We start from the raw sequence: 15,923 nt of genomic DNA on the forward strand, positions 1-15,923 counted from the left end.
CTGCTGGGGCGGTTGCTGTCGGTTTGTCTACAAGCGGTGCCCGAGCGCTTGGCTTGCGGGAGCCCGGGGAACCGCTGCCGCGCTCTGCTCGCTCGTGTTCCGCCTAAGGGCGGCCTTGAGGCAATGGCAGCCTGCTACTAGGAGGGCAGAGTCTGACAATATAGTGAGCATGTTTTTCCCTGCTGCTTGCTTAGTGAAAGTGTTGCCTGACTTTGGAAAGCGTGGTCGTAGGGAAGAGCAGAAACACTCAGCTCATCAGGGAAGGGTTTGGAGAATATGGCCTATGAGGAGAGACTGAAGGAACTGGGGCTGTTCAGTCTGGGGAAGAGGAGGCTGAGGGGAGACCGTATTGCTCTCTTCAAATACCTGAAAAGTGACTGCAGCAAGAGCAGGCTTGGTCCCTTCTTACTGGTGACAAGATGAAGGGAAATGGCCTCAGGTTGTGCCAGGGTAAGTTTAGGTTGGATATCAGGAAAACCTTCCTTACAGAAAGGGTTGTTAAGCACTAGAATAGGCTCCCCTGGGAGATGGTTGAGTCACCATCCCTGGATGTGTTTAAAAACCATTTGGATGTGGTGCTCAGGGCCAAGATTTAGCAGGGAGTGGTTAGAATTAGGGTAGTATGGTCAGGTTGTGGTTGGACTCGATCATCTTTAAGGTCTTTTTCCAAACTGAGTGATTCTATGAGCAGTGGGTCTGGTGTCACCTGAGCAAGCTGCTGTATCACCAAGGAGCCAACAGGAGCCTCCTAAAATGAGGATGAAAATATCCATTTTGAACGGGAAATGTGGCATAGGAAAAATGTGCAAATTAGCAGTGTTAAATACAGCTTCTAAACAAATTAAATGAGCACAAGCGGTTTCAGGTTGTGGCAGTACCATGGATCCAACTTGCAATGGGAGCTGGCTTCTTGCTTACACAGCTGTTTGTAAGGACTGCACCGCTGTGTTACTGTTGCAGTAAGTGAGGGTAATAGAGTCACAGAATGGCTTGGCTTGGAAGGGACCTCAGTGCCTGCCCTGTCCTTGCACCCTGCTGTGGGCTGGTTGCCCTCCCACCAGAACAGCTCAGGCTCCCCAGGGCCTCATTCAGTCTGCTCTTAGCGTCTCCAAGAATGGGGCACTCCAACCTTTTCTGTGCAGCCTGTGCCAGGATCTCACCACCCTCTGTGTGAAGGATCATGGTGGTGTATTCCTGAGGAAACAGTGAAAATAGAGAACACAAACTTTCAGTGAGGTAGACCATTGAAGTTACTGGGATAAATCCAATGTATACAAACACAACTGTATTCCCTCTGCAGCTCAGAAACCCTGAAATACCTTTCAGCTGCTTACTGAAGAACTTCTTTAGCTAACTACAACTGTCTGTGACTTGCAGATATAACCACTGTGTTCTGACATCCTGGCAACTTCAGCTATAGCCCTGCTGTGCATTTGTTAGCTGTAAGCCATTGGAGGTGCATAAGCTTATTCATCTGGCAATTACAGGATTGTAGAGAACAAAAGATGTTTTTCAGGAGTCCTCTGAAACTCTCAGAACAAGACTAAGGTTATTGACCCAGTACGTGCAAACAAAAGTGCAGTTGACTTAATGCTGTATGTCAGTACATTATTTGCTCTTGACACTGGATCATAGATTAATTTTAAGTTAGAAGGGACCTCTGACAGTCATAGAGTTCAACTCCCCACTTAAAGCAGTGCTGTCATTGAAGTGCATCCAGTTGCTCCAGGCTCTTGTCCAGCTGAACCTACTCTTGAACTCATTAAAATGGAGTTGGAAGTTGGCCCTGATGGTTAGCTAAATTTGGAGAGTAAGTACCCAAAACCTTGGAGAGTTGCAGAGTTTTCATCAGACCGAATGGAGCATGCTCCTCCTCAATTAACAATTTATCGGTTTTGTGTCATAATTTTTATAGTTTTACAGTTTTTTTACATACAGTTTTACAGTTGTGCTATTGTTTTCAATGTGCATTTTTTTATATCTGTTAGGTACTATCTTGCCCTGCATCACACAGATTTTCTCCTAGTGGATATAAAAATGAAGTATTTTTAATGTGACATTTATATGTCATTAACAAAATCAAAAAGGATGAAAAGCCATTTTGAATTTGAAAGGTTCATAATATTTTACGTGAATAATGACTTATTTATACTTATTTATTTAAAGACTGAAGAACTGAACCCTGCACTCATAGAGATGCAATGTGATCAGCTTTATTTTTATGTCTTTAATAGCATAAAGGCTTTTCTTGTGGAAAAAGCCAGCCTTTGTGCCTTACGTGAGAGGCATTTAACGTGCTATGAGTCAATCCTGATGGCATGAAGCTAGCTGATGTAAGCCTTTATCTATTCTGATTTATTCCTGTGATGTCACGGTGTTTCTCAGCCTGTGAGTTCAGTCTTGAAAGAAATCTCAGCCTTATTACATCCAGTGACAAAGTGGAAGTTTTTCCAGGCAAAACATACTTTACAGAATCTTTAAGTGTAGTGAAAATCATCTGGTGGAGGTTATCTTCTAAATAGGTAAAGAAGGTGAAGAGTAAATAAGAAAAAGAGAGCTGAAATACCTGTGCTGTTGTACCACTGTAGTATGTCTTCTAGATGTCATTTGTGTTTTTCTTTTTTTGTAAGTATTTAATGAAAAAATGATCTTTCAAGGAGAGAAATTATGGAAACTAACTGGTAACAAGACTTATGGGGCTGAACTTTTCACTCGCTAATACAACTGATTAAATTCAGCCAGCTCTGATGACTCTGCTGAAGCTTAGATAAAAGCACTACCTCAGCAGATGTGGTTCTCAGTGTCCTAAGGACTGCAGAGAAGCTGAGGCTGGAGGGTTAAGCAAGATGAAAGTACATGCTGTGGCTCAGCTCTTCCTTTTTCACAGAGTACAGCTGCAGCACCCCTTAGCTGATTTGGCAGAATTTCCTCCATCCTTTTTTAGCTTCTTTCCTCCAGGCAGCGCTTGGTCCACTACATTGGGGAATTTCAAACTGCATTGGGAAATCATTATAATCAGAATAAGCAGAGTTACATCAACAACCTCTATAAATATTGTGTACCTCTATAAATATGTCCCTTTATACTCACAGAGTAATTGTTTTCTACAGTGAAAATCTTTCATTGAAAAGAGGAAGTCTGGAGTATAGGATAAACAACCACTAAATTACGTATTGCCAGTTAAATATCTTATTGCAGATTACAATTCCAAGTGCTTTTCCTATATATTTGTTTCTCACGTGTTTGCTTTTCTTATAGAGTTATCTTCAGAGCCACTTTTTCTGTCAAATCCATATCAGAGGTGTATGGGACACTTCTGTTGAGTGTAATCTCAATCTCCAACTAAAAGAACAAAAGAAGAGGTTTTTACGAGATGAAAAAAATCTATGGCTTTCACTTGAAATTCTATGGAATGAAAGAAGAAACTGTTGAGGCAGCTTGTCCTTCCAGAGAAAAAGTTGAACCTTTATTCCTGCTTTATGCCAACTAGAGCAATTCATGTGGTTTGCTTATAATCCTATGTGAAGCTCAGTATGGCAATCTGTTGAATCTCTGTGCCTATTCATGACTTGTAGGCAGCGAGGTTGCAATTTACTGTAGCTTCTTCCAGTAATGGTTTTATCTAATTTTCGAATCCCTGCTTTTTTACACACCTGTGTGACCAGTTTGCCTACAGGAGTAAGAACGTTATGATACAGTGTCTCCCTAGGCAGCAAGATTTCCCCTAACTCTCACAGATTCAAATCATCTGCATTCATGGTAGTGTGTTTTCAGACACGATTTCTATGAAGTTATGAAATGCACCGATTATTGTGCATCTGTTCTTAATTGGCATGTGATTACAATTGTATGGCATGGGATTCCATCGTGTAGTTCCCAGTTCTTTCAGACTTCTCAGAGAGAAACGTAGGGTCCTTTGAGTTGCAGGTTTCTGAACTAGACTGCTATTTTTAATTTTTAATACTCACATATTTAATTCTGCCCTCTGATTTCAGAGTCTTTCAAGACCTGCAGCAAAAAGAAAAGCTCTATAGAAAGAGACACCTTCAGAGCAAAAATGAGCTTTGGGAGAGCCTACAATACCTTTAACATCAGCAATAGCACAGATCTAGCTATTGGATTCACCTCTTCTGCAGTAGCTGTTCTTCTGTTTGGGACAAACTTTGTGCCAGTTAAAAAATACGATACTGGTGACGGTAAACTTATCTACATTTTTACTTCTATTATTTTTGCTAGTAGGAATAATATCTCACCTGCAAATGTGAATGTTTCTATAGATACATTTCTAAGTATCAATATAGTCTGAGTCTGCGTTTAGACTTTCTTTCTGATGTTAGAGTTAAGTTAGTTCAGCATTAGTAAATCTCCTTTTAACAGTAATGATGATTTCATGAGCATCTTCCAGTAGAATGTGAAATGTCCTTACTTTTAGCATGCTGGGGATTCTCAAGTACATACAGTGTTATTATAAATATATACAGTGTTATATAGATAACACTGTAAAAGGTGTTGGTTTTCGGAGTATTGCCCTTTGCTTCTGGACGTGAGACCAATAAGAAAAGGATATTTTTATACTTCTAATTATTAATGCTAATAAGAGGAAACATCATTTCTATTTTCTTATAATTTCCTTAGAATGTTATCACTTTATGATACTAGTTTCATGTTGTATTTGCTTGTTTATGTGCAGCATAGTCAATAAGCAATCCCCAGAGAAACATATCTACAACTGTGTTCTTTTAATGATATTATGTGCATTACAGACTCTTTTTTCTTTTGTACCAAATAGAGTTCTGGAAAGACAAGGATAGTTTAAAGTGAAAGTCTTAGCTGGCATGAAGTTAAACAATCTGCTTAGTTGACCTTTAGAAGTTCAGTGAAGGTTGGAGTGATTTGTCCAAACTTTGTCATCCTCAGTATTCTGTATTAATGAGCTGGGCCATGAAGGAGTTTTGTCTTGCTCAGTCACCTGCACTAGCTCCTACTGGGGTGGTGGGAGAAGCTTTCAGTAACTTAATATTCTCTTTGTCAGAAAACTCTTAGAACTTTCATGCATTTGAGGTTTGGGCTGTGTAAACATTGCCCACCAATTTATTTTTGTAATAGAGTGCTTAGCAGGGAATAAATTGACAGAAAGTGACCAAGTTTCTTTTTTTTTTTTGTGTACTATTTAAGCTAAAAGAGTATGTTCAGAGGCAAGAGACTCACACTTGCAATGTTCTCTCTTGTACACATTTGCTTTTTCCATAGGAATGTTCTTCCAATGGATTCTCTGTGCTTCCATATGGATAGTTTCTTTGGTGGTCAATTTAATCCAGAATTGCCCCCAGTTTTGGCCTTTGGCTATGATAGGAGGCTTCCTGTGGGCTACAGGTAAGTGTTCCAGTCCTCGAAAAACAAAGTAATCCTAACTCATCACAAAAACAGCAACAAAACCATTTCCATATATGAGGTAATTTGACTTTTCTAGTCCTGCTATTAATGGAGCTTTACTTTTGGAGCAAATGTATTGTGAGTAGTAATACTGCATGTGCTGGGTGGACCTACTTAATGCCTCCAGCTTTTTATTTTATAAGCAGCAAATTCGCACCAAAACTAACTTAAAATGATATTGAGGAAAAGTCTGTGATTTAATATATTTCTTTTTTAAAAAATGCTGTTGCTACCAACCTGTAATTGCCTCAATTGTATCCCCTTCCGAACATTCTCAGACTAAATTGATAGCTAAAATATGCAAGACCACAGTCTGGTTTATAACTGATTTCAATTTTGGTGATGTGGGCCATTGATTTTTTTTTAGTATTATTATTTTTCTTTTCAGGCAACATCACAGTTGTCCCTATTATTAAAACCATAGGCTTAGCTCTTGGTCTTTTGATCTGGGCTTCTTTCAATTTGCTGACAGGCTGGGCAAGTTCCAGGTAAGCATTTTAAATCATACATTCTGTACGTTTATCTTTCCTTGTTAACAGCTAGAGTGTAAGCACCATTGCCAATAAAGAGGATACTTAAAAGATCTTTTCTTTCAATGTGGAAAGTAGTCAGATTAATTATTTTATCTTTTTTGTTTCCTTTGCCTTAATAGGAAGAAAATGCCCAGTCATGTTTATTAACATAATTGAGTAAATAAATAATGTGGGTTTTTTACATAAAACTGGAGCACTGTCTTCTGCAGCATGGGTTGATAAAACAATTCAAATTAACTTTGATTTTTAAATACCCAGATTTAAAAAAAAAAATCAATTTCAATTAAGTTACAGATTTCTTTTAAATAAACATGAATTTTTGTAAGCTAACTGAAGCATCAAACCAATATTTCTAACATAAACTTCAGCTGAATTATTTCTGTGTATAAAGATTTTCAAGCCTAGATTATAGTATTTGGTGTGCAATCAGTGCAGCTAAGAATAAGTAGTTGAATATTCCAGGTTCGGATGGTTTGGAATTGACCCAGAAGAGGTAGCAAGACCAGTCTTAAATTATATTGGAGCTGGACTTTCACTGTTAAGGTAAAAAGCAATGATTAATTTTTGTGACATTAAAAATGTATTTTATAACCACAGGAAAAATGTAACCAGCAGGCAAATGTATTGAACTATTTTTTGCAAATTGATTTACCACAAAATTTTTGAGTTGTCCATGCCTGTTTTTTTTTTTTTTGGCTTCCATGCCTAGATTTCAGTACAGAAACGTATTTTTGTGCTGGTAGACGTGGTCAAGACAGATCTGTGGTGCATTCATTGCAGCAGCTCCCTGTCTGCCTTACCTTCAACAACTGCCAAACAGTGGCTTCCTTTGGGACCTTTGGAAGGATTTCTCATCTTATTATTAGTTTATTATTTGTATGGGTTCATGTTTTGAGCTAAACATAGAGTAAAGATGGTCTTTGTTTAGGTAGCAGTGTCTCTGCTTTCCAGCTGATTGCCAGGGAGCTCTTTCCAGGAACAGAAGGGCAGCCCTGAATGCAGGAGCAGTACCTTGCCATAGGCATGCTAAGCAAAAGATGCACAAAATACCCACTAAAAAATGCACAAAAGAAGAGAGTTAAGAACATGGGGAAAGTGGGGACCATCCTTGATTGCTGTGGCTTTTTACCCAGTAGCAGTGCATGATTTTGAGAGGTTTTCACTGAATGTGGCAGTGCTGCTATTCCTGCCTGATAAATTCATTCAGCTCACCAGCTGCTTCCTGCCTGTTCCTGAGATATGAGAAAAAAGTGATCAACACGGGAAAAGATCCTTACTAGACTTGTTTTCCTGGCAAGCTGCACAAAGCATATGTATATTGTTCTGTAGAACTCAGAAGCATGTGTTTCATTTTAGCCTCCTGGGTGGGACCTGTGCATATTTACCTAGTCCCTCTGGAGGAAGCTGGCATCTTTTTGTGTCTATCCATATGGCTTCAGCAGGAGATAAATCACTCCTCAAATGGAGGCATTCTGTTTATGGCTATGAGAAAGAATTTGTAGAACATTAAATTATTTTGCTGAAAAATAATTTAAAGAAGCAAAATCCAGAACCAGACTGATTACGTATACTTACCTGATTTCTGAGAGCTGGGGGTAAAAGTAGAAATGTTCCCCTTTTTTCTTTCTTTTAATCAGTCAGTGCATTTGAGCACCACTAAGCAGTACCCCTTCTCCTTCTGCACGTGCATGAGACCCTGCAGGAGCAGTGTTCTCCCAGTTGCAAATGATAGAAGACTCAGAAAGACTAATTCCCCTTGGGCACAAATCCAATTCTGTGCAGATTTAAGTTTTTCCATATAGAATTTCTGTGCAGATGTTTGACCATGTGTGGTGCTGTACAAAAGGGACTGTTATCTACCACAGCTATTATTAGCATGTGTCTATAACCACACCACAGAAAGGAGACCATTATAGAGAAGAGAGAACATTAAAGACTAAAAAAAGATCAATCTGTTTACTTCTGCTGAAGTGGTTTGTTAAAACTATTCAAAGCAATTGCATTTTAAAAATGTATTGAATTGAGTCTAGGATAATAATGACAATAAACTAATATGCTTCCAAATACACCTTTTGTTTCTGGACGCTAAATGTTGTATCCTTGTGATCTGACTTGTAGTAATCATTGGTATGTTTTTCTTTTCTGAGTGCTGTCATATTTTTCTTTATAAAAACTGAAGTCCAAACTTCTTCAGCTTCATTAGAAAGCACACCATTACTGAGAGAATGTGTAAGTACTCTATAGTTTTACTTTACAGCAGTGAAAATATGTAACCATTTAAAAACAACAGCAAAAACTGCTTTAATGTTAACATGTTTTGTTAAAGTTCATGATAAACTACACAAAACTATATAAATATGCATTGATTATATTTTATTTGTATATTCAGTCAAAGGTGAGCAACAGAAAAGGCTTTCTCAAATGTTCTTTCTCAGCTTTATTACTTACAAGTACTTATTGCAGAGTTATAGACAATGTGTATTTCTTCCCTCTCTGAGAAGAGGAAGGAATTTTAATAGAGGCTTAACTGTAATAGCAGGAGAATGCTTAGTGGGAAGGTAACTGAGTGTTTAAGTGTTCTCCCAGATTTTTGCCACGTTACAGGACCAGTCCCTGATCCACAGCACAGGACAAATTTTGAAAGGCAGACCTGCATGTGAGCTTTAAAAGTGCTTGTGAGTGCTCTGGGACACAGGAAAGCCAGAATCCATAGCCAATCATTTACAGACTTGGAGATTGATCCAATTATTACTGTTAGGTTCTTTCTTATTTTTTTCTGAATGGATTTCTCTTCTCTTTCTTCAAAGTATTTGTGTAAATTCCTCTTCTTTTTCCTTCCATTATCATTTTCTCAGAGCTAAATTGCTGTATTAATACGATGTCTGAGATGCTGTTTTCTTTTTAAAGGGAAAAAAGCAGGACTGAGTAAAAACTCTACTTTTTCTACAGTCTGTTAATGCTTCTGAAGACACTTCTGATGTCTCGTGGGTGACCAATCTTTCTCCAGTAAAAAAAAGATTTGTGTAAGTCATTAACAGAGAAAGTAATTAAGCACCCAATAAGACCATAATTTGTAGTTTTCCAGGCATAGTCATGCTCTAATAAACAGTACACATATCTGTATATGAATAGCTAAGCTAGTTGGATAATTTTCTTCTGTGTTCAGTGTGTTCTACCCTACAAAGAACAACATTTGCAGAGTAAATATCAATAGCAATTAAGTAATTACAGAGCTCGTTTGTATCATGTGGTTGATTGGCACCCAGCATAGAAGGATCCCATGCTTCCAGGTGTGGTTTCCAAGTGAAAACACCTGGAAAAAGCATGGCAACATGGTAACTAAACAGCAGAAGTGGTCCAAGGTGGAATTGGTAGCTAGCAAGGGGACTGTTGACAGCTGAGGCCCCAGTCATCTGGAAGTGGAGAAGGGGTGCATTATCCTGGAGATCTTTGTATGGAAAACAATGACTGCAAAGTGAAGCTGAGAGTGGGAGCATTTTAACTGTATCTTTTGTTTTCTCCTAGCTTCACTTCTAAAGAAATATTGCTTGGTTGATGTGATTAATACTGGTTGCAGGTTGTCGACACAAGAATTGTCTGTATTTCTTAGCCATGAGGTGCAGGAAAACTAAATTACTGTTTTGAACAATTTCTGCTTTAAAAAAAAAAACAAAATGTGCTAACATACCATTTTTATAGCATTGCTAGCAATTTTCTTAGATGTTTTAAGTGTATTACTTACTTCCCTAATTAACACCAGGCTGTTGGTTTTTTTTCTGATTTTTGCTCTTTTTAAAGAGGATGTAGCTTAGCTGTCGTAGCTGGAATACTCTACGGTTCCAGTTTTGTACCAGTACTTTACATCAAGGACCATGGAAGAAGAAATGAAACGACATATGCAAGAGCAAGTCAATTTGGTAAAGGCTAATAAGACCCTCTGCTTTATGTCATTATTACACAGCTGTCTTCTGCTTTCTTAAAGGCACAGGATGAAACTGTACTGCTGGAAGTACAGTGACAAAATACAAGTTCTACACTACGTTACGTGTTATCAAGTTTGTTGCCGTCTAAATACTAGAGCTCCCTTTTTCCCAGAGGTGACTTACACCATTAAAAGAACAGTGAGAAACAACCCAGAAGATACCATGCTTATCTCACTTACTTCACATCTTATCAAATGTAGCTAAACTTTCAAAGTACCAGGTTCGTATGCCAGGAACGTGAGGAGCAAGAGCTCACTCAGCTGCCAAATCATTACACTAGTAATGGAAAAGAAGATAGAACATAAATAATGAGCAGAAGAGATACACAGAAGTTTAAGTAATTAACATCGTATTGTTTTTTTAAATGGAAGCCTTTTGTTGAAGTGTAACAATGAACTTAAATGTTTCTCAAGAAACAATTTCCTGAAGATGTGGTATAATTTAGCAAGTAGTACCAGCAGCAGTTTAAGTGCAACATAGCACTTGGACAGAACAATGCTGCCATTAACATTGTTCATTACATCATGTTCATTACATCTTTTGAATGCAGCAATTCATGTATTCCCAAACTAGACACACTGTATTATTATTGTAGTTGCCTTTTCTGATGAGGACTCACAGGTGGAAGGAGATGGAGATTACCTTGCTACATGCTTCAGCTTTACCACCCTGGGAATGTTTTATTTAGCACCTACCCAAGCTGTAAAGGACTTTTGTTAGTGATTATAGTGATCAAAATTGTGATGCATTCTTCAAGATAAGAAAGAAAAAAAAAGACTGTGTTTATCTTCCCTGGTACATGCAGTTATCTGTGCAGTCCCATGTGCAGTTTTAAATGTATAACATAAAGAAAAGAAATGACTATCTACAAGAGTATGTAAATAGCAAATGTAGATGGTTAAGAGAGGATGTGATTATGTAAAACAACTCACATCACTTTTGTGGCCTCATTTAAGGGTTTTCTCAAGTTTTTTATAAATCAGTAGCTTGACTAATAGTTACAAAAAACAACTCATAGGAATGCATAAAGGCTTGTGATAAATGCTAAAGTCAGTGCAACATTTAATTCATGTTTAATAGGATATGTATGACTAACCAAATCTATCCACAGTCAGACTTACGTTACTCATAACCACAATTGAACTTGAATTGTTAGCAGTAGCATTTTATGTATTTTTGTCTGTAGGAATAGAATCAGTTAAATAAATGTAGTTAAAATTAATAGCTGATACTTTGGGCTAATAACAATTTTTCAATTTCTCTTTCAGATTTAGATTATGTTTTTGCACACTTCAGTGGAATATTTCTTACAAGTACTATCTACTTTTTGATCTACTGTGCAGTCAGGAAAAATAAACCTAATGTTTATCCCCAAGCCATACTACCAGGTATGTCGTACTGTTAAATTGGTAGCTAATGACTGTCAGTTCTTTGTACTTCTTTGCAGTGACTACTTCAATCTGATTACTGGAGCTGTAGTTAGCCTTTGAAGTCTCTTCATTTGACTTTGTTTTGAAAGATACTCCTGTTAGGTTAATTAAAGTTAGGAAAAAACCTTAATTTTGCTCTGATCTGAAAAGTGACATTGCAAGTGGTAGATTTTCAAAACCTAGCTCTGCCTTAGAGGATAACACATTGCCCAGGAAAGTGTGAACTTCAGTGATAATTTGCTACTTCAGTTGAGGAAGCTGATTTTTATCCCTTGAGCTTTGGTCTAGATTATCAGAGCTAGCTTGTTAGAATAGTTACTGTACTAAAATACTCACTTTTGCTGTTATGCTGTAAATACACATGTTTCACAAATGGCTGTCTATACTTTTCTGTACGTGTTTTTGATCAGAGTTTATTTTTCTAGGGTTTGTTTCTGGTTTGCTTTGGGCAGTAGCCAATTGCTGCTGGTTCATCGCCAATCACTATCTCAGTGCTGTAGTCAGCTTTCCAATAATTACTGCAGTAAGTATATAACAACAAAATCTCTGACTAGAATTGAAGTGAAAGTTCTTTTTCTGCTATTTGTGGAATTAAGATGAAATTTTGGCACACCTAGGGTTTGTTTTTTTTTCTCTCAAGAGTATGCATTGCCTCTTTTGCTTGTCTGTGCTAGCCTTTGTTTTGTTGGAAACTGTCATGACTGTGACAAGCACCATTTTGGCCAGTGAAAAGTGGAGGAGTTGAAAGTAAGAGACTTCAAACTGTGCTAAAGCCAATGCTCTGGAAACATAACTGTATCAATATTAAATAGTGAACTGAGGTGATTAAAGGAAGAGAAGTTATGTACTTTCATCTCACCAAGTATATATTGCTCTGGATTTTTTTAGTTGTTATTTTTAACTATCAGAAAACTATTAAGAAAAATTAACTATTTTTCTTAATTAAGTCAAGTATTTTTTACCACAGTTCTTGAACACATCTAACAGCATTTGAATTGTTGAAAATAATTTTCTTATACCTAGGCAGGGAAAATAGCTGTTTGATTCCTTCTTATGATGCTGTACCTTTCAAACAGTTAACATCCAGAAGTTGTATAAATTCCATCACTGTGTACAAATTTGCTGTTACTCTCTCAAGGATCTGCTGAATGGTACTGCAAAGCTGGATAACTTCTGGCAAATTGAAGTTTATAAGTATCAAAATCAAAGTTCTGCTGAACAGCTCTATTTTGGAGAGAAAAAAAAAAACTAATGAAACAATAGGGATTAAAGTTTGCTTCAAGATGCAGTTAATCAAAATGAATTCTGCAGTATGCAATAAAAAAAAAAACATGGCATCATTCTAATTACAAACTGAAGGATTAGTGGAAAGCAGCTTTAGTAACTTTGGTTATCAGCATACGTAAAGGGCAAGGATATAAAATCACTAAATGAAAAATTTTAAAGACAGCACTGATGAGAAGCTGCCTATCTTTCACTGCAGTTTTGGAATTGCTCCTTTACTTCGCCCTAGAGGGAATTTCAGTTATTCATCACATCCCCTTAACAATTTGTTTCATTTAAAAACTGCATTCCTCTGGCAATGCAAGTTATCTAGACAGTGAAATAGCACCTTAGTTATTATGTAAATAATACTTTGCAATTTCACTCAGAAATAGCATGTGCAAACACACTCAGCATAAGGTACTGTTTTCTCCTGGTATAAATTTTTGTCCTATTGAGTTTAGTTAAGATAGAGAGAGGAAGATGACTGTCTAAACATCTGTCAAGTGTTTCAGAGAGCAGCTGTAATGGGAAGCATTTGCAGAGAGTTTCAGACATTTTCTTATCAGACGTGAGAATTCAGGTCATTGCACACACAGGAGATAAACTGTAATACCAGGAATGTCTGGAAAATATCATTGTGTACCACAGCTTGCTGTTAGCTAGGAAACCTGTAGGAGACATCACAGATAAAACACTAGTTTTCCTGACCTGTCTTAACTGTCTGGCTTTGTGCTTTGTCCAGATCCCTGAAAGACAGGAAATAACCTTAATGTTCCAGTGTCTTGATATCATACCGAGTGATAAAATCAAACTTTGTTGAACAGGTTGGTGGTAGTAGAGGAAATGTTAGGAATATCCTTGATGGCTGCCAAAAAAAACCTGATTAGTCCTCTGAAATGTGGTGGTGGATGAAAGTCTGTAGTTTGGACATATTACTTGGAGACTCTAAAAGAACGTGTAACAGCCAGTGCAGATTCCACAGTGTAATTTAGAAAGAAATGATGCCCTCTGTAAAACCAGTCTTTTACTTCTTTAGCCCTTCTTGATTATTTATTGTATCTTACCTCCTAGGGTGAGATACAATCGCTTTGGTGATGGTAGTGCTTTTTCCATGAATGCTGTAATTATACAGGATGGAAAGACATAAACTTGCTATCCAATTGAAATGCAAGCGCCCTTAAAACAATAATGAGAATGTGGCACATTTTAAGGAAATGCTGTAATGTACAAATGAATCATTTTCTTTAGGGTCCTGGCCTTATTGCTGCAATGTGGGGAGTCCTTGTATTTAAAGAAATCAAGGTAATCTTAGTAGATCTTTCACCTAGTCTTTCTTGTGGCTGTCTCTAGCTTGTAGAGCAGCATTACTTGATAAAGAGCTGTCTCTCTTCAATTTCTCCACCTTACAAGTATTGCATTATGAAGCTGAAAGTCGTGTCATGCAGTAGTAAGTTTTCCAAGAAAAATTAAGAACTTTGAACAAGTTTTACAGGAATGAAGATTGGAATTCCAGAGCTATGAGCAGCAGGGGGAGTAAATAAAGGCTGTAGCATTGTCAAGAAGTGGGATGCCAAGCATAGCCTTTATTTGAGCTAGTTCTTTCAGTGGGGGCAGGGAATTTAGCAGTTGTCCCAAAACTCACATGTTTAAACCAGGATCAGTTTCTCCAAAGGATCAAACAGTGAGGCAGAGTGCCCTTCTGATGGACAATAGAGACATTCTTAAAGGATGTGCACACAACAGTCTAATTTACTAGATGTTAACATGGCTGAAATTATTTTTCTAATGGAATCAGAAGCATAGCAGTGTAGCCCTAAGATTCCCTTAGCTATTCTGTACAAGATTCATAGATGTGTAATTTGCCATTACAGATGAGATCAGCTTTTCACGTAATTGATAGATTCATTTTGTCATAACATTAAATGAAACCCTATTTTTTTAGTTTCCTTTTTTTTTCTTTTTTTGTGAAGAGATATAAATTATGATATATTTTTCTTTTTCTCTCATCTATCCAGGGCCTGAAAAACTACGTATTACTCTCAGTAGCATTTTGCATCATTTTGGCTGGATCACTCTCTACAGCTTTTTCTAAAGTTTGAAGATCATCTTACCAGTAGATGGTGCTACTGTCTTGTATAATCAAAAGCACAGCTGTATGTATCAACAATTATTTGCAAAATGCATGTCCAACATTTATCATAACTTTTTTCAGGGAAGTTAAAGGAAAAAAAGGAAAAAGGAAAACCTTTAGCGTGAAAGAAAATTTGGAAATGTTTATTTCTACACTCCAAGGATATCAAAGGATCTTATTAAATAAAGCCAGATGATTTTGTAGTTACTGATTTTGTTGGTTAGGGATGAAACTTGCATCATCATAAATTTCAGTTCACTGCTGTGATGGTGGAGAAAGGGAGTCAATATTCTGTGTGCGTTTACTAATTCATCTTATTCCAATGCTGTCTTACTGATTTGACTATATTACGTCTGGAAATATTTATGTTTTGGAACTGATTCAAAGATGTGAAACTTGTTTTTTATTAGAGGCATTTTTCTTTAAAGATAACAATTCATATAAAAATCTTCCAATCACTGCAGAATTTTGAAGGAAATGCAGAAAAAAAAAATGGTGCTGAAAAATAAACTAGTGCTTGCTGCTACTCTGTTTAAATGCCATAACATTATGTAGAAATCATGATCATGATATGAATTATTGGGGTGTTTACTGAACTCTTGTTGAGTGGACTAAATCTGTCTAGAAAAGTGCAACACTCAGACTGCAGTCTTAGGGAAAAAAAAGAAAACAAGAAGAGCAGCACTGTGATTATGTTTTTCATCTACTTTATAAGCTCTACTCACGGACACGTGATAATATGATGTGCTGTAATACCTCAGCTTGAAATTTGTAGCATGTTGAGATTACATTGTAATTTCATTAAAGTTTTAATCTGGAAAAATCATAGAATGGATTGGGTTGGAAGGAACCTTAAAAATTATGTAGTTCCCTGTAATGCTGTGTAATCTATCCCCAGCTGTGCTAGGAATAAACAAGCAACATTGCTTGAACTGGGGGAAGTAGTTTACCTCTAACCTTGACCACCTGTTTCCCATCTTCACTACATGAAGTAGTGCTGTAGGCCCTTCTGTTTCTTTAGTATCCTTTTTTGTTTGGTGCTATGAGTATCCTGAGTGGAGGTGTCTTGGGTTCAGATTTTTGCTCTCTCTTGATGGATGCTTGTAAGTTCACGTGTGGTGTGGGCTCAGTATTCTTCTACCAGATT

General features: G+C 37.2%; 1 protein-coding gene across 5 annotated transcripts in view; it reads left to right on the forward strand.

The window, feature by feature from the left end:
• Positions 1-15,441, forward strand: part of TMEM144 (transmembrane protein 144) — a 27,242-nt gene extending 11,801 nt beyond the window's left edge. For 2 of the 5 annotated variants that reach the window (XM_031552997.1, XM_003205367.3), the window contains exons 2-12: positions 3,996-4,196; positions 5,251-5,373; positions 5,822-5,921; positions 6,429-6,509; positions 8,114-8,195; positions 8,916-8,989; positions 9,765-9,883; positions 11,218-11,337; positions 11,805-11,902; positions 13,894-13,947; positions 14,661-15,441. In XM_031552997.1, coding sequence (XP_031408857.1) covers positions 3,996-4,196; positions 5,251-5,373; positions 5,822-5,921; positions 6,429-6,509; positions 8,114-8,195; positions 8,916-8,989; positions 9,765-9,883; positions 11,218-11,337; positions 11,805-11,902; positions 13,894-13,947; positions 14,661-14,744 — 1,136 coding nt within the window. In that variant the 3' untranslated portion in view covers positions 14,745-15,441. Of the gene's footprint in view, positions 1-23; positions 451-771; positions 1,811-3,995; positions 4,197-5,250; positions 5,374-5,821; positions 5,922-6,428; positions 6,510-8,113; positions 8,196-8,915; positions 8,990-9,764; positions 9,884-11,217; positions 11,338-11,804; positions 11,903-13,893; positions 13,948-14,660 lie in introns of those variants that run through there. The other 3 variants (XM_019614430.2, XM_019614431.2, XM_031552998.1) reach the window with 3 other exon arrangements.
• The last annotated feature ends 482 nt before the right edge of the window (positions 15,442-15,923 follow it).

This window comes from Meleagris gallopavo, chromosome 4, assembly GCF_000146605.3.
Source record: "Meleagris gallopavo isolate NT-WF06-2002-E0010 breed Aviagen turkey brand Nicholas breeding stock chromosome 4, Turkey_5.1, whole genome shotgun sequence".
Classification (NCBI taxonomy): Eukaryota; Metazoa; Chordata; class Aves; order Galliformes; family Phasianidae; genus Meleagris; species Meleagris gallopavo.